The following is a 24,008-nucleotide window of genomic DNA, read 5'->3' as shown; positions in this document are numbered from 1 at the left end:
CCTAATGGGACAACCTTGAAAACAATGTTAGAGAGATTGCAATTTGATGATGATCTATGTGTACTGTGTAGAGACACTTATGCCTGTAATTCCTGCTGGATTATCCCAGGTTTGTGGGACTAGTTCTTGTGCACTACGGGTTGAGGTAGTTGGTTGTATGGTTTTGCATCAAAATCAGCCTGGAGTTAACTGTACAACCTTCTATCTTTCCCTGCGGTGTTACCACCCCGACTGATCCTAACCTTATGTGAACTGCGCTTGTGGTGCCTTGTAAGTGGTAATTTCCAAGTTGTAATAATGTCATTTCCCATCTCGGGACATTGGACATGCGAAGTGGAAAAAAACAAAACGTCATCTCCAAGAAAGCATGTCTTTTGTTTGTGAGGACATGTGAAGCCATAAAAAGTTACTTTAACCTCACTTTTACAGTTATATGGTGAGAGAGTGGCTATTGGTTCAGGTCTACTGTAGTGAACTTCAAACATTCATGCAACATTTTGGACTGAAATTACAGCCCAGGAACAACAGTGGATGATAGCGTGGCTAAGATAAGTGATAACTCTAATGTTGATAATTATCTTCTCAAAACAGTGATTAGTATGGTCAGTGTTCTAGATTTAACCAAGTGTCTGTATGTTAACTGATCTAAAGCCTATACTGCTATAAACTAATTAAAAACTAGAGAAGGGGGACTTGTTTACAGTCTGAGCGGCCATGTTGATTTGACATAACATGTAAACAGCGATGGAACTGGTAGTTGAGAAGACTACCCCAGGTTGACAAGTTGAAATTTCAAGCTGAGGGGCGTTTTTGGTGTTTTTAACCGGCTGCAGGAGGTCGCAAGTTGCAACTTCACCTCGAACGCAGCATGAGTGACATTAGAGACCATTTTCCTAAGCTTTGTGAAGCTTAGAGGGGAAATCTCAGGTCTCTAAACTCTTAGTTTGGTCCAGATTGAGGCCCACTCGATTTCTTGGGGCAGGGGTGTTTACCTTCACAATTCATATAGCCGATCAAGGCAGACAGGGCAATGATCAAATGGAGTAGAAACTGCAGCAAGCTAAATACAAGCTAAATTCACACATCTTTACAAGATTTCCAGTGAAAATCAGTGGCAAAGTGTCTGCTTAGCAGAGCAATTTTTTTATTATTATTTTGCTTGACATTTATTCTCTTTATTTTTATATGCGTAGTAATTTATCATTATTGAACAGACTGGCTGGATAATTGTGGGTTTAATCCACTGTATTTATGTGTGTGAAAGTGAAATTGGCCAATGTAAAGGTCTAACGATGGAATACAGTATAAATGAATTGAGAATTGTTTATTATTAAATGTTTCATGAATTGAGAAATGCTAGAAATTACTTTATTTTATAGTGCAATTTAATCTGAAATGGCCAACATTTTAAATCACTCTTAAGTAAACACATGTAGCACAGCACATATTATATACACTCACCCTGGGCCGTAACCACCCTAGACATCCCCCCACAATAATCAGATATGGCCAAATTGTCGTCCCCCCACCCCACCCCCCATAATTGATATTTTTGATGCTCCCCTGCTGCACTCAATTGTGCACCACTACGTATGTTGTTAGGATGACAAAATGTAAAAATGAATAAAAATATTTTGGCTGGTCTGCCGCGGCAGTCTAGCAGCGCTCAGCAGTGTCAAAATGTTTGAAATTGCCAAGAAAATCAAAGAGGGCGGAAGCCGTGCGAAGCTTCAGTTTTAATGATGAAAGCGTGCAAGGTAAAACGTAAGCTAAGTAGCTAAAGTTTAATACTTGACAACTGTTTTACGACAGAAACGTTAAATAACCAACAATGATATCCAGGGATACAAACATTTACGTGATTTATGTAATGTAATGTGTTATTGTCAATGTGACAAGATAAAAAACATTAACGAAGCTGTTTTCAGTATATTAGGTAGAAGATGAACAATGAATGTGTGCATACTGTGAATGAATGTAATGAACGTGGTAACCTGACTTTACTGACAGCCTTTCAGGAAATTCACTTATCTAAGAAAATGATTCATAAAACGCAAAGTGGGAGTTATCATCCTCAGACTTAAACTAGAACATGGTCAAACGTGTGGATTTGACTCAAGTGTGTTTTTAGGTTATGGCTAGGACAAAGTCATTTATTAAAATAAAAATATATTTTTGCAAAACTAGTTCTTTAACCCCCAAGTTTCTGCAACCATTGTATTTTGATGCTAGTCTGTATATCCTTGTCAGGTCTGTGCTCAAAACTTTTAAGAGATAATTCACCTAAAAATGAAAATTCTGTTATCATTTATTTCCCCTTCATTCCAAACCCAAATACTGTTACTTTTCATCACATAAAAGAAGAACCTCCCCCCCCCACACACACACACACATACACTCTTTTTCACTCTATTACAGCTCTATTCCATAAAATAGAAGAAGCTAGTGCTCATGAGCTTTAAAGGTGCACTATAAAGGCACCATAAAAACTGTACTCCAAGTGGCCATATGAGAGCTTTGTGTCATATGGACTGCTTTTCTGTATAGCCGTGTAAACATTCTTCATAATTCTCCTTTTGTGTTACACTCAAAACAGCATACAGGTTTGGAACAACTTGAAGGTGAGTAAATCATTTTGTGTAAGTCATTTTGTCTGGCTAGCTGTTACAGTCGTGTCGTTTTACAGAGACATTATGACAATAATGAAAAGACAATCAAATGATATAATTTTTTTTCTTTGTGACAGCAGAAATAAAGGTAAGCTGACAGGAACAGGAAGAAGAAAAAAGTTAGCAGTATATATACAGTGGAAGTTTTGTAATTCATATTTGGTCTGCTCTGCTGTTTGTAACATATTATTCACTATATGTGCGCATAATAAGATGAAAGACTTACCTGGGGGTAGAGAGTGAGTACACCTGAAATATAATAAACCATCTAATCTAACTTGTTTTTGTATTGTAGTACACACTGACCTTACTGTAGTTATTTTGGTCCTATATATAAAGGTCTTGCATTTTATATATATATATATATAAAATATATATTTTTATACAACCCCCCAGTGTTCAGGATGTGGTTATGGCCTTAGTATTTATATCAGTGGAAGATTCCCACAAGGATACTAAGACAAATATGTGTGTGTGTGTGTGTGTGTGTGTGTGTAATGTGTATAGATTTGTCAAATTTGCTGTCAGTTTTTCATAATTATTATTGTCTTGTTTCCTTTGAATAAGGGAAAAATAAGGGCAACTTTTTTTGCCCTTGGAACTGAATATCATATCGTTAAAATTCATTGAAATTGCAGGTTCACACAAAAAGCCAGAGTAAGAGAGCTGTGTTTGCTGGAGGGAGGTGTACATTATTCCTTTCTCTGGAATTTTTCACTCAATTGATCTGAGAGCTCAGTGTCTACTGCCAGAGGCCACCAGATTAAACTAAGAGTAGCTGCAGTCAGTAAAAAGTGGTATTGAATTTATCCACCATATTTTATTTGTGTACATTGTGAATGACTTACGGTAGAAGGCTGGAGAAGGAGAAATACCTTCATTTATCTGATCATCGTAGGGATTTTGTGTTAGTAAAACATCTTTGCATTTAATGCATTTTGTTGTTTTGTCAGCAACCGTTCATCTGAAATCTTTGGAAATCTGGAATTAAACTGCTGCTGTACAGAACTTCTGAAACGCCATGTAGAGAGTGGAATATTTATGTTAATAAGCTGGTATGACTGTTAATTAATGGATAAATTTCAGAGTGCATTTTAGTCCCAATCTATCATTCATCATCAGTTCTTGACAGTCTTCAGCGTCGGGACTTGCAGCCTGACTGAACGAAAGTGCTAAGCTTAAAACCACACCATGTAACTTCTCTCTTCAGTAGTCCTGATAAAACACCATCTACGTGTTAGTAATTTTATTATCGGAATGTAACCTATCATTTATTCTTATATAATAATGTACTGTCTGTTTTCCTTTTTAATATTTACTTAAGATCCAGGATTCTGTACATTGTTTCAAGAGAAATATCTCACCAGCTTGAAAAATCCTCCCACCTTCGAGTATGACTCGGTGTCCCTGAGACCCTTAACCTGTGGTGTCCCTGCAAGCTCACAGGTGAGGTCCTTGGGAATATAGAGTATACATTCGGTGCTGTTAATTACACTCCTTCTTTTCTTTTTATATGTTTACCTAAGGTTTATACTGTATTGCCAACAGAACCTTAAGTGTGAAAGAGTGTGTATGTTTGGAAGATGCTGATTATACAGTAATATATAAAACACTAATATTGGCACCCTTGGAAAATATGAGCAAAGAAGGCTGTATAAAAGTTGCCTTTATTGTTTAACCTTTTGATCTTTTGTTCAAAACATTCACAAAAATACTCTCATGTATATCAAACAATTTCAAACACAACACAGGTTTATCAAAAAAAAATTTTGTTAAATATACAGTACAAAAGTTTTAGGCACCCTATTATTTTTTAAAACAAACTTTGTTATAGATTTTTTATTTTATGACTTCTACATTGTCAAGGCTAGTAAAAAACACTTTAGATTCCCAATCATTAGTTTTCCAGCACAATTTTTTAAAAATGTTACAGAAAAATGTTTGTATGTCATTAAAGAAAGCAGTATATTAGGTAAGAGACACTTTTCAGACAAAAAAACACAATGAAGGCTGCTAGATTTTGCTGCAAAAATAAGAAGTGCGACAGTCAAAGTCTCCAGAAGAACTGTGTCTGGTTCTGCAAGATGCTCAATAAAACTTACAGCTCATTTCCTTATAAAACTGCACAGATTGGACCGGAGATGACTATTTTTATTTATATTTTTTGTCACACCAAATATTGACTTTGTTTCATTTACTACTGTTTACTACTATTTATGTTTTTTTTCTTAGTGTAGAAACATTTAATTTCATTACTTTGAAGGCATCTTTGCTCTACAGCATTTATTTCCATGTGCCAAAAACTTTTGCACCATACTGTATGTGAAATAGGCATTTTTAATGCGTGTGCTATTTTCTCATAACCACTTTCCATTTTGTGAAGCTCAACAACCTTTTGCTGCACATCACAGCTATATTCCTTGGTCTAATCCATTGTTATGAATGACTAAGGGAATTTGGCCTATGTGTTACCTAATATTTATACCCCTGTGAAACAGGAAGTCATGGTTGAACAATTTCCTGTTCTTAGTCACCTAAGTGTACTAAATAATATGTAAAATATTAATGGGAATATACGTCAAATATATTTTTCTCATATGAATTCATTGGGGTGCCAATAATTGATACACACCTATATTTAACAAAGATTTTTTTTTTATAAACCTGTGTTTGCAATTGTTTGATATCCATGAGAGCAGAGTATTTTTTAGTATTTTTTTTTTTCTTTTAAAGATCAAAAGGTAAAACAATAAAGACAATTTTTCACAGCCTTCTTTGCTCATATTTATCAAGGGTGCCAATATTAGTGGAGGACAATAATAAATAAACCGAGTGTTGCTATTGATGTATTTATTATACAGTAAGTGGTTATCTGTGTTAAACACTGTTACAAACTGAGGCTTCTAGTAGCGTCATGGTAGACCTTGCTGATGGTGGGGACAGTTCCTGTTGGCTGGCTTTTGTGATATCATCAGTCAGAGTATCCAATCAGAAGTCAGCCCAGGTACATGACCCCTACACACATCTCCTGGACCATCAAGCCTGAAGAACGGATCATTTTTTTGCTTATTAGTGTCCTAGATTGACATTAATTAGTGGATTATAACTGGCTGCATGGCCAGCTTACTTTATTCCAGTGCAAGAACCAGTGTGTCATGGTAGCACTGAATGGCGCAGAACTACACTACCCAACAGCCCCAGCACATCACATGACCAAGTCACATGCCTCATTAATTACGCTCACCTGTTGTTACTATTTATGTTCCAGTTTATCAGCATCTCATTGTCAAGCTTTTGTTGTTGTCGTCATTTGCTGTCATGTCTGCCAACATGTTATTGCTTATAGTCTGTATGTTTCCTGCCTCGTCTCCATAGTTCATGTTAACGTGTTCACCCTTTTGTTTGATTTATTTGTTTTATTTGTACTTTTGCCAATAAATTACCTGCACTTGCATCCCCCTCCACCACCAATTCCTGACACAGTGTAACAATGATGTAAGAAAGCATGATATACATGTAGCTACAATACAATGCATTAAATGCATTAAATATAGAAATAATGCTAATTACATGCTTGTAATTACATACATACAATAGAACAAAATGTAAAATAGTAGGAATCCTTACAGGTCAATACAAAATTTTTTTTTTTACTGTTAACGTCAGAGCTTGGACATGTACATGTACTGTGGTACTTTTTTATACAATAAATATATTTTTCTCTGCATGTCATGAACTTGTGTTTAACCCTCATCCCCTCTGTACTCTACAACAGACGTTTGCCTGACAAATTTTAATCCACTGATAATGCAAGAGCTCCACACCCCATCAAGTAGAGACATTTTATCCATCCACTCAGCTGATTATTGACTGCACCTGTTACCTGTTCAATTCAAATGTAGTTTTGTGCATATACTGTACACCAGCTCACCGCTTATAATCCTTGCAAGGTTTTACCCTTCCCCATATGCATTTTTCACTGAGTGCCATTTTCTCTGTTTGCTATTCTTTGTTTGACTTTCTCTGCTCTTTTTTTCCCTTTTGATTCGTTGCTCTGATTTATTGAACCTACCTGATTTCCGACTGCAAATTTGACTGCTGATTTGGATACTCAATAAAAGGTTACATCACTTACATCTAGCTGCCTCTGCTTTTTGACATTCTGTGTATTGTGGAGAAGAAAATTTAAAACTCACAGATACAATATATGGCCAAATGCCTTCCCCAAACTGTTTGTGACAAAATTTGAAGCACACAGTTATATTGAATATCTTCATATTTGTATGCTGTAGCATTACAGCTTCCCTTCACTAGAACTAAGATTCCCAAACCTGTTCCAGCATGACACACAGTGCACAAAGCGAGCTCCATCAAGACATGGTGTGTTAAGGTTGGAAAAAGGTGGAAGAACTCGTGTGTCCTGCACAGAGTCCTGACCTCAACCCCACTGAACACCTTTGGGATGAACTGGAACTGGAGCCTCCTCAACATCCCAACATCAGTACCTGACCTCAACCTCACTAATGAGGCTGAATGAACACAAATCCCCACAGCCACACCCCAAAATCTAGTGGAAAGCCTTCCCTGAAGAAAGAGTGGAGCTTATTATAACAGGAAAGAGAGAATAAATCTGTAATGGGATGTTCATGTACATGTACATATGGGTGTAATGGTCAGGGTGCACATACTTTTGGCTATATAGCGTATGTTCCTGAAAGTAGTATGAATCATGCAATTTTAATCTGTTGAACAATTCTGAGATTTGTGACCAGATGGTTTTCTGCATTAATATTGAGATGCAAGAATGGAGTTGCCTTTGGAAGGAAGGATCTATGAAGCTATTAAGCCAAGCAAATGAGCTAACACATGTGAAACATTTAGTGTCACAGCAGCAGTTATCTCTACTGTGCAGTATTCTCCGTAAAGAAACAACACTCACACACAGTGTCCACACACCAAAACTGCAAAACAGCTAAATGGAATGTTCAGCTGCTGTCTACAATACTTTGTGAAATAATGCCCAGCATTGAGTATGCCGTGATACAAAAGTCAAAAAGCCTCAAATTCAAGAAGACTGCACTTAGAGTAAACCTGAAAAACTAATCGACTGGGTAAACTCCATGGAGATTTATGAGTGTGTATGGATCCAAAGCCTCTACATCAAAATATAAAACGTAAACACTACCATATCGCCAGATTTTGGGGGAATCATTCCCAATATAGCATAAAAACATTCCATCTGGCTGTGCTCCTGACAAGTACATAGACAGCAAAACATGAATGTGAGTGGAGTGGGAAAAGTTCAAAACCATACACAACATCACATGTACTTTGAATCAACCAAATAAAAGATGATATTATTTACAGATACCTCTAGGGTGGACAGAAGAAAGAAGATGACCGCTGGAAACTAAATGTAGTTATGCCCAGGTACAAAATATACCTTAGACCAGTGGTTTTCAAAGTGGGGGCCGCCAGGGGGCGCCTGGGGGGCCTCAACAATTTGGTGTGAAAAATAAATAAATACATGATTTATATATATATATATATATATATATATATATATATATATATATATATATATATTCCTAATGTAATGTAAAGTGTTTTAATGTGTTTTAAAGGTATCTTGCAAAAGGGGGGCCTCGGTCAAATGATAATGCCATTTGGGGGACTTTGCCCTGGAAAAGTTTGGGTACCCCTGCCTTAGACTGTTGTTTGGGCTTTGGGAAAATTCATGCCCAGGTTCATAACCTTTCCAACTCGACTGTAGAAACAGACCACCATCCTAGTGCTGACGGATGCTTTTTCATGAGCACCAGCACAGAATTATCTTTTTGGTTAGACTGAAGAGGATAATGAAATGCACGTGAGCATAATTTATGCTACATTTCGCCCCTCAGACATTAAATCGAAACGAAAAAAATCTAAAAAAATAAAAGCAGAAGAAACTCAGAATTACAAGCTGTCCTTGTGAATGTACACAGTGGCTGGCCTACAGGTTCTTTTTTTCTTCTCGGTATTACCACATCAGAGATGATTTGAACATTATGAAATGAACCCGAATAGTGAAACTACAGAGCTTGAGACAGGACTTGCTGCAGAGATTTGATGAAGGTCCTCATGGTGTTGAAATGTGTAGGAGATGGATCAGAGGCACAGTCTTCAAAGTAGGAACAAATCAGGATACTGACAAGTTGTTTTCGAGCCAGTTGAAAACATAGAAACAAACTGTCCCTACAGGATTTCGCGATTTGTTTGCGATCATAGAAATCAAGCAAATGCCACACTATTCGGAGGAGCTTGCAATAAAAAAACAACAACAAAAAAACTGAGATTTGCGCCAAAATGTTGAATGCAAACTGTTAACAAAGAGTGGCCTTTATTCGAAGACCGTATTTACCACTGAGTTCACTGTTTTCAGTTTCAGAATGTTTTTCTTCTTTCTCATCACATATATTTTTTTTCTGTTAATTGAAAAGTTACATTCAATACTTTTGGCACAAATTTGATTCGATATAGACATAGTCTAAATGCTAGGTGTGAACAGGGGCATGAAAGAGTCTAGCTTGTATCTTGTATCAGATGAGGCGACGCTTCACCAGGTGCTGGTTTGGTTAAAGTTCACCTATTATGTTTTTTCAAATATTACCTTTCATGTAGTGTGTTATAGAGCTGTTTGTGAATGTAAAAAATGTCTGCAAAGTTTAAAAAATCAAAATGCACGACAAATGGAGTTATTGACTCCCAAAAGAATGAGTCGATTCTGAACAGCTGAAACGAGTCGTTAGTAATACTAGTAATAATAGACTTTACTTCCTGTACTAACCTACGTAGGTTTGTAAAAAAAAAAGCCCCGCCTCTGGTCTTTATTGGCTGCTTGCTGAAAGCGGTAGACCAATCACAACAGACTGGGACATCTGACCAATCGGAGCAGAGTGTGCTCTCTGAAAAGAGGAGTTTATAATGAATCCTTTAGAACGGATACTTTAACGAGTCGTTTTTGACACGGGGGAGAAAGGTAACGCTACAGTTTAAATTATGAGCACATTAAAGTGTTTTTTGACCTTGGATGCATGTAAATCTATTGTATGAGACCTTTAAAACAAAATTAGGCACGTTTCAAAACCATAATAGGTGCACTTTAAGCGACCCTCCAGAACAGCAGAGGGCGCCATTCACCCACAAGCTGCACAGCCACGCAAAACAAAAAAGGACACGGAAAGACGTTAGATTTCAAATAATCGCATCCGCCAGTCTTCTTGTGTCTGGTGCTGTTTGCATCAAAATTATTGTTGAGTGCATGCGAAAGAACTCTTCTGCCCAGGCTTAAAGGGTGAACAAGTAAGTTTTGGTATTTAAAAATACTTTACGCACTATTGCTCAATTGTTAGGAGCCTTTTTTTCTGCAGAAAGTAGTTGCAATTCGCTTAGCCACGATTTAGCAAGCTAATCAGAGAGCTAGCCCTGATCCTTTTATCAGCAGGAGGGGAAAGCTTTACCTTGTTATTGTGTGCTCCAGCATGAGACCCAGGCTTTAGTATTGTCTTGGAGCATGTCCTCCAGCGCTTCATGGCGTGGGGTTCTGTAATAATCCGCAAAATAAAAGCAAATAAAAAATGTTTGTTTGTTGATAAACTGCCCGCTTCTGCACGCGGCTTGATTTTAATCCCGAAGCTGCGTTATTAATGAGTGCTGCTTCACTTCTTATTTTATATCATTCACATATTTTAGAATTGCAATTATTGTATTATGTTCATATATGTGTATATATATATATATATATATATATATATATATATATATATATATATATTTAAAAATAAGTTTTTAATATATATTTTACATATTATAAAATGGTTTGCAGGAGGAGTGCAAAATGTGTATATATGTATGTATGTATGTATGTAAATATATATAATATAAAAAATTACAAAAACTACAGTTTAAAGAAATTATTTTAAATAATGCAACTTAATTAAAACTAAATGCTTTAAAATTTGAAGTGCAATAAAACTATGACTTGGAAAATATTCCTTAATAACAGTATTTTATGCATAGGGTTTTTGTGTGTAAGTGTGTGTGTGTGTGTGTATATATATATATGTATGTATGTATGTGTGTGTGTGTGTGTGTGTGTGTGTATATATATATATATATATATATATATATATATATATATATATATATATATATATAAAAATAAAATTAATATTTAGTTTTGCATTCTGGTCATTTGTCTTGAAAGCCTTAAAGCAGGTCCATTATCAAGGCTCATAATAATGATGATGCTGATCATCGTTTAGCATTTAAAAGATTTGTGTAATTCATGCCTAGAAAGTTGTTTGCAAAATGTACTTTGAGATTGATTTTAGAAACCAGTAGGGCTGCAACTAATGATTATTTTCATAATCGATTAGTTGGCAGATTATTTTATAAATATATATAAACATTTTTATAACTTTCCCACGGACCCACTGCAATTACACCACTGAAACGGCCCACCCGGCCCCCACCAATGCACTAGACAGTAGTGCTGAGTGTATAGTGTAAGTGTATAGTACATCATTTGTGACACGACTTTAGTATTTACTCTTCAGAGCGTGTTTTCGGAACAGAAGTAACATAATGAGTAAATGTACCGCGAGCAGGCCAACTAATTGATAGAGATTCGTTGAGAACGATTTTCAGAATCGATTATTATCGATTTTATCGATTAGTTATTGCAGCTCTAGAAACCAAATTATTATTCATTTGAATAAGAAAAAATGCACTAACGATGAAGTTCTATAAGAAAACCACATTCATGTATGTGCAAGATGTTTTGTTTTAGACTCCAGAGACCAGCTATATGGTGCTAATATCATTCAGGTAGTTCAGTTCTGTAGACGTGTGAATAGAGTTCCTCTGTCTTCTCTCCTAGATGTGCAGGAAATGGCAGATAAACCTTATGATCCATCTTTTCTGTCGACATTGTTACCCGTATATGCATAACTGGTATACAGTGATTAGTAGACGAACTACAGTGCGTTGATTAGGAATACACATTAGAATTGATTTGTGTATTTTCATAGATGAAAGGTTATTTAAATCACTTGCAACTTAAAAAAGCAACATCTTAACCACACATGCCTCTATTCCTCAATTTTATTTTGTGGAATCATGCAATAAGAGCTGCACAGTGTATCAAATGTTTGATCATCAAAACAGAGACGGCTGTTAAACACAACAATAACCTTGTTAATCGATGTTGTTTGAGTGCAGTAGTCAGTTTTTAAAATTCCTTAATTGTACAAATAACCTAGAAAATATGTTGAACCTGATTAAAACAGCAGTAACAGTGCATTAAGCTGAATGGAAAACTGACTTCCGGTCCGGATTGCGTGTTTGTGTTTGGCTGTGCCTCCTGCCAGTCGTGTTAATCATGGAGTTTAAAATTCATGGAGTTTTTTTGTGATTGTTGTGGCCAGAAATGCTTGATTTTGGAGTGTCTTTTTTTTTTTTTCAAAACTTAGGATGCAACTTGCGGAGTCTTTTGTGCATTTATTTTTCTGAAAACTACTCGAATAGGTGAAATCACAATCGCACAAAATAGTTTTGCACGGTCTTTTGCAGTGATTGTTGGTAAATGAGAGCTTTTAGCTGTACTCATGTTCGACACACATGAATCGAAGATGACTTCGGCTGAATGTGCGTTGTGATGTTACATGACGTGTCTTTGCCCAAATCTGCGGAAAAGCTGCAGTATTTTCGACAAATTGCAGCTCCTAGAAAAATTGCGGAGTTTGTTTGATTTTGCATTAATTTCTGTGATCGTGAAATCCTGGAGAGATTGATTATAGACACTGTAGATCCTGGGGGCGGAGCTTTGCAAACGTGTGCGGGAATCATTCAAATGTCGAACCGACCTAAACGTTAAGAGACCTAATCTTGATTAAAGGGCTAGATCTTGCACAAGGGGAACATGTGTCCCTCTGCTACACAAACCTTCACGTGCTGCTTTTGTGAGACTGTTTTTAGCTGTTTAGCATCATAAAGGGGCAGTTTGTGGTTATACACTCTTGGGTTTATGACTAACTGTTATGACTAACATTTTTATGCATGCTTTTCAGTGATCGTAAATATAAGTACAGCGTTAAAAAGTGTTGAGATGTATGTGTCTATCTAATATCTTATCTCTTTTTAGGTCAAAAGCTTTGGCCGTTTTTTTCCTCTTTCAGTCGAAAACCGAAAGAATTTCTCCCCCTTCCCCAGCCACGCTTCAGTGCCATACCTAAAAGGTCCCCTCTGAAACTATTGGAACGACAAAAGTCAATTCAGTCGTTTTTGCTGTAGACTGACGATATTAATTTACTTCAGTACCTATTTGTTCCTATACTTTTGCTCGCCTACAATTTGAGTTATAATGTGCTATGTTCTGTGTCGTTTAACACCTCTACATAAATCGATGTTAAATATATACTTGTCTAATGTTAGCTTAGTCGGAAATACACTGATGAATTTTATTTCACGTTAATGACGGCAAAATGTCCTCTGTTTACCTTGAGAGAACGCATTAGATTGGAGAAGGGGGCTTCCAGGACAGCCCTGTTATTATTGGAGAGTTGTGCACAGATCATTCCAAATTAAGGGTCGACCGATAACTGATTAATCAATTATTTTTTTAATTTTTTTTTTACATTTATACTAAATGAAAACATAAAAGTAAAATACTGCTGAAGTTTCTTACAGAAATAAATAAATATATACAGACTATTAATAAATATTAAAGTAAATAAAAGATTCCAAAGTGAACCAAAAAGTAACATTCCAAATAACAAATAAAAATAGAGACATCCTAAATGAATCAAAAAACTCTTCAAATATCACAACAAAATTAGTCAGTTTTTATTTCGCCTCTAGAGGCTGCTCTCGTACTGTATAATGACAGCGGAGCCTTCCGCTCCTGCAACGGACGCAACCGGGAAACACTATCAGTGTGGATTTTGCCGGGAAAAACCCATCCACCCATCGACCTCTATTCCAGAGTAACATGTTATTTGTCTCATGCGTACGCCGATGTTTTCATGGAGCAAACAAATAAGTGGGTGTGAAAGCAAAGTGTTTGTCCATGTGACGGTCGAAGGCTGTGTTATAGCTTTGGCTGATTTGTAATTATTTGCGTCGTGACGCAGCGAGAGGGGGATCTTGGGTAAAAGTGGCAAGCTAACTACGTGTTGTGTAGCTGCTATGCGTTAGGCGAACGCTGATTGGTCGGCAAGGAGGCGTGTCTGATTGCATACACGGAAATGCTTTGATGAAATGTTGACATTTCTCTCTGTGTCCAGATTAATATAGTTTACTTCAGAGTAATATTGTTCAAAATACATCTGAAGTGTAAACAAAATGTTCCCTCGTCGCATCCAGAACTTTCCGTCTTCTGTAGAGGAGTTCGTGCCCGGTGACTAGTGACTAATAATTTCTTCCCTATGATTAAACCCTCACACTGAACACTGATCAGCCATGACATTAAAACCACTGACCGGTGAAGAGAATATCATTGATTATCTCGTTGCTATGGCAATTCCAAGCGATGAGATATATTAGGCAGCAAGTGAACAGTCAGTTCTCAAAGTTGATGTGCTGGAAGCAGGAAAAATGGGCAAGCGTACAGATCTGAACGACTTTGACAAGGAACGAAAAAATTGTGATGGCTAGATGACTGGGTCAGGGCATGTTCCTGGTATACGCACATGTCTGAGGGAGAGACATTTGTGATTGGGAGGTAAACTGTTTTCAGTTTTGTTTGAATTTGTTTATTGCTCGTCTGTCCCTTCAGGAGCTCATCATGAGCTTGTTCGCTACCACTGGACTGTGGTACTGTTTGAATAAGACTTTGTTACACGCTGAAGTGGTGTGTGTAACATTAAATAACGTCATGTTAAAAAGAGAATAATTAATGGTCATTTTACTGTTGCTCAGACGCTCGCTTCACGTCCGAGTGGGCGTTTTTAGCCAGAATAAAGAAGAATCCACTATATGGTGTCAAGAGTCTGACTTGTCATGTAACAGTCGCACGGGAAGATTTATTATCTTGCATTAATCGGTCGACAACTAGATAGTATCCACCAAAAGTGGACAACAGGGTCATGGGCGCCCAAAGCTCACTGATGCCCGTCTGGTCCGATCCCACAGAAGAGCTACTGTAGCACAAATTACTGAAAAAGTTCATGCTGGCTCTGATGGAACAGTGTCAGAACCAGGGCTGCAACTCATGATTATTTTGATAATCGATTAATCTGTTGATTATTTCTTCGATTAATTGATAAGTTGGATTAAAGGTCCAATCTTTTATTTTCTGTATTTCGAAAAAACTTTTTCACATTCTTCCTAATGTTGTCCTTCAAACATTGTGCAAATTGAAGGCTATGAAAAAGGTATTAAATGTATCTATGCGGGTTATGCTATACATTGTGCAAAGGATTAAAAAAAAAATGAACATTATGTTTTGAAAACAAGAAACAACTGATTGTCCGCAAGCTTTAAAGCAGAAGTTAAATCATGATATCAAAAATGCTAAAAAAAGAAAAACAAAAGCACAAACTAAGTGTTAACTGGTAAGAGGCTGAATGTTCTGCAGTAACACACACATTCACTCATCTGAACACAGTAACATGTTACTTTATTCTGTAAATGTTTGACACTTCTTACATTTATAAACAATTACATGTTATGACCCCATCACAGTTACTGCTCTCAAAAACACAATTACTTTAGTTTCTAAATCTAGCATCAAACAACATATTTGATCAAAATGATTATTTTAGTCAGAGTTATTGCGCTTCCTTTCTACTGCGCGATGTTTGATTGATGCGCATGCGTGGACTCGTGCTCGTTCAGTGACGTGTAATGGAGACTCGCTCGCTGTCAGGACGAGACTTTATGTAAAACAGAAATACTGGTGTGAATTTCTAACATTTACAGATAAGGATATAAATGTAATTTCGGCACTGAAGAAAACATGTCTGGAACACATTAAACAGCACACGCATCTGTCGCAGCATCTGACACGACAAGCCGCGTTAATACACTTACCAGTTTGTTTAAAGCACTTAATAGAAAACACTCATGTTTTGAACAACCTGGATCGTGCTGTTTCCCACAGCAGCTCACTCTGTGACCTCTGCTGTTTTCCAGATGTGTTTTATTTGTAGAAATGCGTTTTTCATGCCCTGTGGATGGTGGTTATCCACAGTGACATCACGGACCCAACTAATCGATAACGAAATTCGTATTATTAAATTATTTTAACTATGAATTTTATCGATTAGTTGTTGCAGCCCCATTCAGAACACACAATGCATCGCAGCTTGCTGTGCAGTGGAAGAAGGTGGCCTAGTCTGATGAATCATGATTTCTTTTACATCATGTGGACGGCTGGGGGTGTGTGCGTCACTTACCTGTGGAAGAGATGTTTGAGGCAATGTGATGCTCTGGGAAATGTTCTGCTGGGAAATCATTTAGTCCTGGCATTCATGTGGGTGTTACTTTGACACGTACCACCTACCTAAACATTGTTGGCAACGGTGTTCCCTAATTGCAGTGGCCTCTTTCAACAGGATAATGTGCCCTGCCATACTGCAAACATTGTTCTGGGATGGTTTGAAGAACATGACAAAGAGTTCAAGTTGTTGACTTGGTCTCCAAATTCCCCAGATCTCAATCTGTTAAAGTCCGATACAAGTCTGAATTTATTTACGGAAATTACAATCATGGTATTGAGTTAATACAAATATGTGATATAAACTGCTAGGCTTTATAATGGCTTTATAATGACCCAGGATGTGGCCATGAATGTGTTTTGTAGAACACCATGGTATGGACTGTTTCATTTATTAATGAAAGACATCATGCGTTTTATCAGTTTACAGTTAGATTTAATGTCGTGGATTGTTGAAGATACAAAATAGTTCCTGTTCACACCTATGTTACAGTTACGATAAACACACACAGGAAAGCATAAACTCTTGTCCTGAACTGGGAAACTTTCCAGACTCTTTCCATAAATATTAAATAAACAAAAAACTCCTAACAAATTATACACTTATACATTTTACTTTGTTAAACATGTTTTAAATCCATTTATATTTTTTATTATTATTAGATATGTAGCGTCCTCTGTACAAGTCCCTTTGTATTAGTTGTTACTATAAAAGCATTCAGTACGTTTACATGGACAGCAATAATCCGATATTAACCCGATTAAGACGATACTCTAATTAAGAAACTAGCATGTAAACAGTGATTATTGATGACCTTAATCTGACTAAAGTCATACTCGAAGTAAACTCAAATCGAATTAAGACGTGGACTATTCATATTTTAGTCGCATTATCAACATGCATTATAGACATGTACACACCTTAATCACACTATTAACATCTTGTAGGAGTTTTCACCACATTTTGTGACGGGACTCGTACACACACGGCAGTGCTCAACAGTTTGACGGCAAACAAGCGAGGACGTCTGCATCCGAAACCATGTACTTACCTACTATATAGTAGGTGAAATGCATGTATCTCTATATACTATATAGTAGGTAAGTACACTGCTTGGGACGCAGCACATGGCTTCAAGCAGTCGTCTATTAGCACGTAACAAAGACAAACTGTATGTTGATGTGTGAAATTCTGGAGGGGGCGGCGTGGCGTGGGGAATTGAAAAACGGGGACATGAAAGGAGTATTCTAAAAGCAACTCATGTAAACACCTTAATTGCAATATTGTCTTATTCAGAATAAGGTCAATAATTACTGCTGTCCATGTAAACGTAGCCAATGACGTAGAGCAGTATAAACCTGTCGTAAAGGTTGGAACCAGACTACTTTCCGAGCCATACCGTTATACAGAAACAATGCCATACCGTTATACAAAAACCTTCTGACCAATCATATTCGAGAAATCAACCTCGCTGTAGTTTTAATGGTCAGTAGAATTTGCGTTGAAGATTGCATCATTAGCTGTTTGGTTAAAGATTGACCTGCAGTATTTTGTCCAGAATGTTTGTTGGATCCTGTGAAAAATTTTATTTGTACAGAAACATCATTTGTAACATCTGAGGGTGGACAAGGTGTACTGGAATTCAAATTGGAACAAAATGTATGCATATAATTCTTAATAAATTAAAATTAAATCGTAATCGTATTAACCAATAAGCTAAGAACAAAAATTTTACCGAAATGGTATTTTTGAAGTTGTGTTCGTATATTATAAGTATTTAATCAGCCAAGTAGCCTTTATGCTTTGCTTAGCTTATCTGAAGCTTTAAATTGTAACAGAAAATTAGATTCAGTGTTTAGCTGTTTTGTTTTTTTAATTCTTTGCTAATTCTAGTTTTAAGGAGATAAATGTTGTATTAACTAGTAACATTGATATTCTTAAACTCTTGTGCTTAAATTTTTTCTCCCCCCTCCCCCGTCTTCTAGGATTTTGCAGTCAGAGAAAGCAAGCCTGGGTGAAGGTCCCAGACCCTCAGTAAGGCTTAAATAACATTGTGATGGAGGTAGAACAGAAGGATGATTCTAGCAACACTCTGGCCAATGGAAGTGCCATTTCAGGCAAACGTGGCAGGGGCAGACCACGAGGCTCAGTTAAGAAAAAAATTATCTCTGTGAAAGAATTATCTCACAATGCTAGGGCATCCAAAAGAGTGGATTTCTTTTCACCCGAGCTGGTGATAAGGCCAAAAGTCAAGAAGCGTGGACGTCCGAAAAAGATAAAAATCCCAGGAAGACCAAGAAAGATTCCCCTTACACCAGAGGAAGAAGCAGAGAGAATTTTAATGTTGAGTAAGAAACGGAAACTCTGGAAGCCTCTTGGGAGACCCCGCATCCATCCCCTTGCAGACATGCCGAAGGAGAAAAGGGGAAGAGGTAGACCACGCAAATATGAATCCATGGCTTCACAAAATGGCAGAGTTGACAGGACCCTGAAAAGTATAAAGATCACTGAAGTTGGTGGAGACATTCCTCGAAGAAGAGGAAGGCCAAGAGGGTCGTTTAAGAAGAAACGGGGACGGCCAGCAGGTCCATCTCCGGTGAAAAGGCCGTTAGGAGGGACTCCAGGAAAAAGGGGGCGACCTCCAGGATCTGGAACCAAGCTACAGGTCAAGCAGGATGCCAATGGAACTCCTCGAAAGAGGGGCAGACCCCCAGGCTCTGGAAGAAAGCTAAAGGTTATTTCAGGTGAAACAAATGGAACTCCTAAAAAGAGAGGACGCCCTCCAGGATCTGGTACGAAGGTAAAGGTTGCAAAGCTCGTGACAGATGGAATTCCCAGAAAGAGGGGACGTCCTCCAGGTTCTGGGAACAAGGTCAAAGGTCTACTACAGGAGACGAATGGAAGCCCTCGAAAGAGAGGCCGACCACCAGGATCAGGAAAAGTCAAGACAATTACCGTGGAGGCTGAACATGTTATCACTTACAGTGATGGACAACAGGCCTTCTCTGTTGATGCCCAGCCTCGTAAGAGGGGCCGTCCTAAAAAGGTTGAAGCCTTTCCAGCCGTTGAAGCTGAAGGAGGAAAGCGCAAGGAAAATGACACACCCTCGGCCAAACGACCCCGTTACTTGTTTGCCTCAACCAAGAATTCAGGCAAGCCGGACGCTGAAGACCAAAAGGCCAGTGAGAATGATGGTTGCCATGTGGCCAAAACAGTAGGAAATCCTGTTCTGTCTGCTGGAGGTGCTGCAAAACCGGACAATATAGAGCAGGTTGGTGAGAACGAGCTAAACGATGCTTCGGTTGAGGAGGTTCATGAGAGTAACAGTAGAGTTAAGAGTTCATCCTCAAGGGTAGCAGGTAAATCCCAAAAAAAGAAGTAAATCATTGGGTAGAATAGAGCACAAATATTTTTGAATGGGTTTTTACCAGATTTCATACAAATTGTTTGACTTGTCCCGAAGGTTAACAATGCAGTCTCAATCTTTGTTTGTTTGTTTTTTCTGTTGCTCAGCTCTTGTGCTTTTGCATGTCTTTTAAATAAATGTTTATTTTGATACTCTATGGTACACCGCCTTCATATAAATCCCCAGCGAAACGGACATTTACAAATGTGGATGTTCAATTGCATTCAGAGACACAATGGGAGTCTAATTTTTAGGCAAGTTAAAAAAAGAATGTGCCTACAGTCTGTCTGCTTGACTAGCTGTCTGAGCAAGTCTTAGTACACTGAGCATTTTTATTATTTATACAAATTTATTAGGTGTGGAAATAAGCTATTTCAGGATTATTCGGTAATTCTGCTAAATTTTTAGATCAAATGGAACATGAACTACATCTTAAGCTAGTCTGTATTGGTGTATGTTGAAATCAGTTGTGCTTGGGGGGGAAAAAGCCTGAAATTTTCACTAGGCTAGATGATAGATGTTGAGGAATGGTCATTAAACAAGTATTGGTGCAGGATTTATGGTGTTTTTTTGTGTTTTGTTTGTTTTAATCTGAAGCATTTGTCAATAAAAAATGGCATGCAGTTTAATGGTCCCATCACTGGACAGCAAAACATCAGACTATTCTAGCAAGACATCACTGCATCCTGAGCCTGTGCTGCCATCCATGTTATCTGCTCAACAGGTCTTAAGTGTCATGTGTAACCATGGGTCCTTGACTTTATATACATTTGGAAAAAAAAGAGAAGCAGAAATTATGGTAAGTTGTTTTGCATGAAACTCATGGTAATATACCGGTTAAAATAAAAAGACCCTGGAATTTCTTGCAAAACTCGAGAAGCATTTGAGACACGATGCGAGTCTTCACACCAGCTGTAGACTGAAGAACATTGAAGGAGGGCTGGGCGATATGACAGAAATATCATATCACGATACTTGAGGACATTTCTGCGATACACGATGTATATCACGATACATAATTTAGCTAACAAACTGTCTGCAAAACAATAGTAAAATAAACAAAATACAGTTAATCTGAGTTTGATCATTTTCTTTAATGCCTACAAAGACAAAAGATTAACTAAATAAAAAATCAAATCAACGGGATCCATTCAGTACCATTTAATTTGTAATTATTAATAACATTTAAAAAAAAAATAAAAATACACCACCATACCAACGATATTTTGGAAAAATGTGTCACGTATAATATCATTTATCATGATATTGATATATCGCCCAGTCCGAATTTGAAATCAGGCAGCTGATTTGATCTTTTTTCGGGGTTGTGTTCCCTGTGATCAATAAGCAGTTTTAAAATAAAATAAAAAGAATAAAAAAAAAATCACGACATGGTGACTGACAGTCGATTGAATTTCAGATCTTTTAATAATGTATTAAGAACATTTGGAAATGTAACACTGCTCCAGCTTCACTCTATATATTTTTAATCAAGAGTCTGGACAATGTTTCCATAAAACGTGGAATACAGTATAGAAAATGTGGAATAATGAAGAATATGTATCATAGCATACACACACACAAAGCGTAGTTATGCTTTGTATTAAGAACATCACCTGCTACTTTAAAAAAATCGGCTTGACAATATTAAAAATCTTTTTTTGCGAAACTGAGCGTCTAATGATGATTTCCCATACCCCCCTTATCATGTGACATGTACAGTTGCATTCAAAGTTGGTGTTACGATTGCTTACATTTACTCATTTATGTGTAAAACGTATTCATTTTTTTTTTGTTTTTTTTTTTAAAGAAAAGAATTTCCGTTCGTTTATAAAGTAACATCGTAATTATTCCTGTTATAAAGCAGGAGTTAAATGTCTGTGTGATGTTTCTAATCATGATTGTGAAGACATTTTTAAAGAGAAAATTCCACTTGACTGTTTTTCAGGGCATAAACTAAAGGACATTTACGCTACAGAAAGCTATAGTTAGAAACTCGTAGAATTTAATTTTATAGCAGTTTGAATGAGACCAGACACTTTTTTTTTTTTTAAAACGACTAATCATGTGAACAGTAGTATTTATATGTAAATCTAGTTGTTTATGTTGCTGGTGTTCTGGTTCTATTTGTCAGTACTTGTTTGACACTTCTGTCCAAATTCTTCAGATTTTATGTGAATTTCCAAAAATGCAGCTACGCAAAGAATTGTTTCAATTAGCTATGGTTATGTGTTTATGTACTGCGTTACAAGTTTGTAAAAAAAAAAAAAGGTTCCATACTTACTACATAAATTTTCTCAACATGAAAAAAAAAAGAAAGTTTTTATTGCAATTTCTCCTGATTGGTGTATAAACATCAAAATTTAGAAAAATTTTCAATCTTCCTGTAATATTTTTGTGGCATTTCTGTTCATGTGTTCAGACTTAACTGTCTAAAAACTCTGGATGGAACCTTAAGAAAAAAAAGTTCTCTGTCCTCCCCATTTAAATTTTTTATTTAATTTATTTTTTTTAAATCATCACTGTTCAGAAAGCTCTGATTTGTGGTATTTGAATTTACTAAAGCAACAGTGTCATTACATTCTCAGTGCTGAAGCAGAGTCTGTCTTTATCCCTTTAGTGGTTAAAATGCTTCATAACATCAGAAAAAGAGAATGATGCCCTTTGCCCTTTCAAGAAATGTGGCACCGTTGTATGATTTAGGATAGGGCTTGGTGCCCTAGGCTAGCATGAAATAAAAACTATCTGTCCCAGGGCAACCTTTGGGCTACCTAAGTGTTATACATAAACGTTGTAACTGCAAATGTGGGATAGCCTACATGTGGTGTTTTCCAGTCTGCAGCTTGCGCTTGTGGAATTTGCTGTTGTTAATTTAGTTTAAGTAGATGGCTAAGTAATGCCTTATTTGACAGTAGATGTGTACATCCCTGGTAGAACGTGTATAAACAGCAACTTCTTTTCCCCCCTAAAATGACTGATCCTAACCATTTTGTTTAGATAGATGTATTAGCTTATAGCATAGGCTTGTTTTCTACTATAGTAACTTCTTTGATGTTTGATTTATACATTAATCTGTACTCTTAACAATTAGAAGCTGTTTAATGTGAGCACTTGTATTTGATTTTTTTTTTCTTTAATAAAATGATTTCTTCAACAATATTGCAGACTTTTATTTATATAGATTTCACTCAGTTCACTTGTAAAGAGAATCATGTAAATTTGCCTAGTGTTATACACTGCCTTTTTATTCATTGTAGATTTGATAATAGACTTGAAGTATTTAATATAGTCATTTTGCATTTAATCAGGTCCTCCAGGCTTTTGTGATTGCAGAAGTGGATGCAAAAGCAAGCAAACTCCGCAATATTCTGAGGAGCTTGCAATTTTTCAAAATTTCTGCAGATTTGGGCAGAGACGCGTCATGTGACATCATCCCGACACACATTCAACCGGAGCCCTCTTCGATTCACGCGTGTCAAACATGAGTACAGCTAAAAGCTGTCATTTGCCAACAAACATCACTGCGTGTAAAACAATAGTTTTCAGCAAATAAAGCACAAAAGACGCTGCAAACTCTGTAACTTCTAATCAACTAAAGGCTTCTCTCACATTGGCTGAAGTTAATGTTCATGAGTCCACTATCAGGAGAACACTGAACAACAATGGTGTGCATGGCAGGGTTGCAAGGAGAAATCCACTGCTCTCCAAAAAGAACATTGCTGCCCTTCTGCAGTTTGCTAAAGATCACGTGGACAAGCCAGAAGACCATTGTAAAAATGTTTTGTGGACGGATGAGACCAAAATCAAATTTTTGTGTAAATGAGAAGCGTTATGTTTGGAGAAAGGAAAGCACTGCATTCCAGCATAAGTACTGAGGAATGGGCTAAAACAACGGAAATGTTTAATTGCAGTTATTGCTGCACAAAGGGGGTCACACCAGATACTGAAAGCAAAGGTTCACATACTTCTACCACTCACAGATATGTAATATTGGATCATTTTCCTAAATACATAAATTACCAAGTATAATATTTTAGTGTCTTTTGTTTGATCGGGTTCTCTTTATCTACTTTTAGGACTTGTGAAAATCTGATTGTTTTAGGTGATATTTAAAGGGTTCACAAACTTTTCCAGGGCAAGGCCCCCCAAATGGCATTAACATTTGACCGAGGCCCCCCTTTTGCAAAATGTCTTTAAAACACATTAAAAATACAGACTTCTGAATATATCCCCCCTTTTTTAAATTTTATTTTATTTTTTTTAATTTAAATTATTACATCTTACATCGTTACATTACATTAGGAATTGCTATTGTGTGTGGTTGTCTGAGAGTGAGAATTTATTTTTCACACCAAATTGTTGAGGCCCCCTGGGCACCCCCTGGTGGCCCCAGCTTTGAAAACCACTGTTTTAGGAGATATTTAAAGGGTTCACAAACTTTCCAACACAAAA

At 36.9% G+C, this 24,008-nt stretch overlaps 1 protein-coding gene across 1 annotated transcript; it reads left to right on the top strand.

The window, feature by feature from the left end:
* The first annotated feature begins 9,623 nt into the window (after positions 1 to 9,623).
* On the top strand, positions 9,624 to 22,713 carry si:ch211-288g17.3 (chromosomal protein D1). Its single transcript, XM_053638429.1, has 2 exons — positions 9,624 to 10,013; positions 18,136 to 22,713. Exon 2 carries the CDS (start codon positions 18,207 to 18,209, stop codon positions 19,530 to 19,532), a length of 1,326 nt encoding a protein of 441 aa, XP_053494404.1. The 5' UTR covers positions 9,624 to 10,013; positions 18,136 to 18,206; the 3' UTR covers positions 19,533 to 22,713.
* Positions 22,714 to 24,008: the final 1,295 nt, after the last annotated feature.

This window comes from Ictalurus furcatus, chromosome 12 (assembly GCF_023375685.1).
Source record: "Ictalurus furcatus strain D&B chromosome 12, Billie_1.0, whole genome shotgun sequence".
Classification (NCBI taxonomy): domain Eukaryota; kingdom Metazoa; phylum Chordata; class Actinopteri; order Siluriformes; family Ictaluridae; genus Ictalurus; species Ictalurus furcatus.
This window is presented reverse-complemented; position numbering and strand designations above follow the sequence as displayed.

Excerpts from the sequence above, each read along its gene's own strand:
- si:ch211-288g17.3 (XM_053638429.1), top strand. The coding sequence starts at position 18,207 with ATGGAGGTAGAACAGAAGGATGATTCTAGCAACACTCTGGCCAATGGA.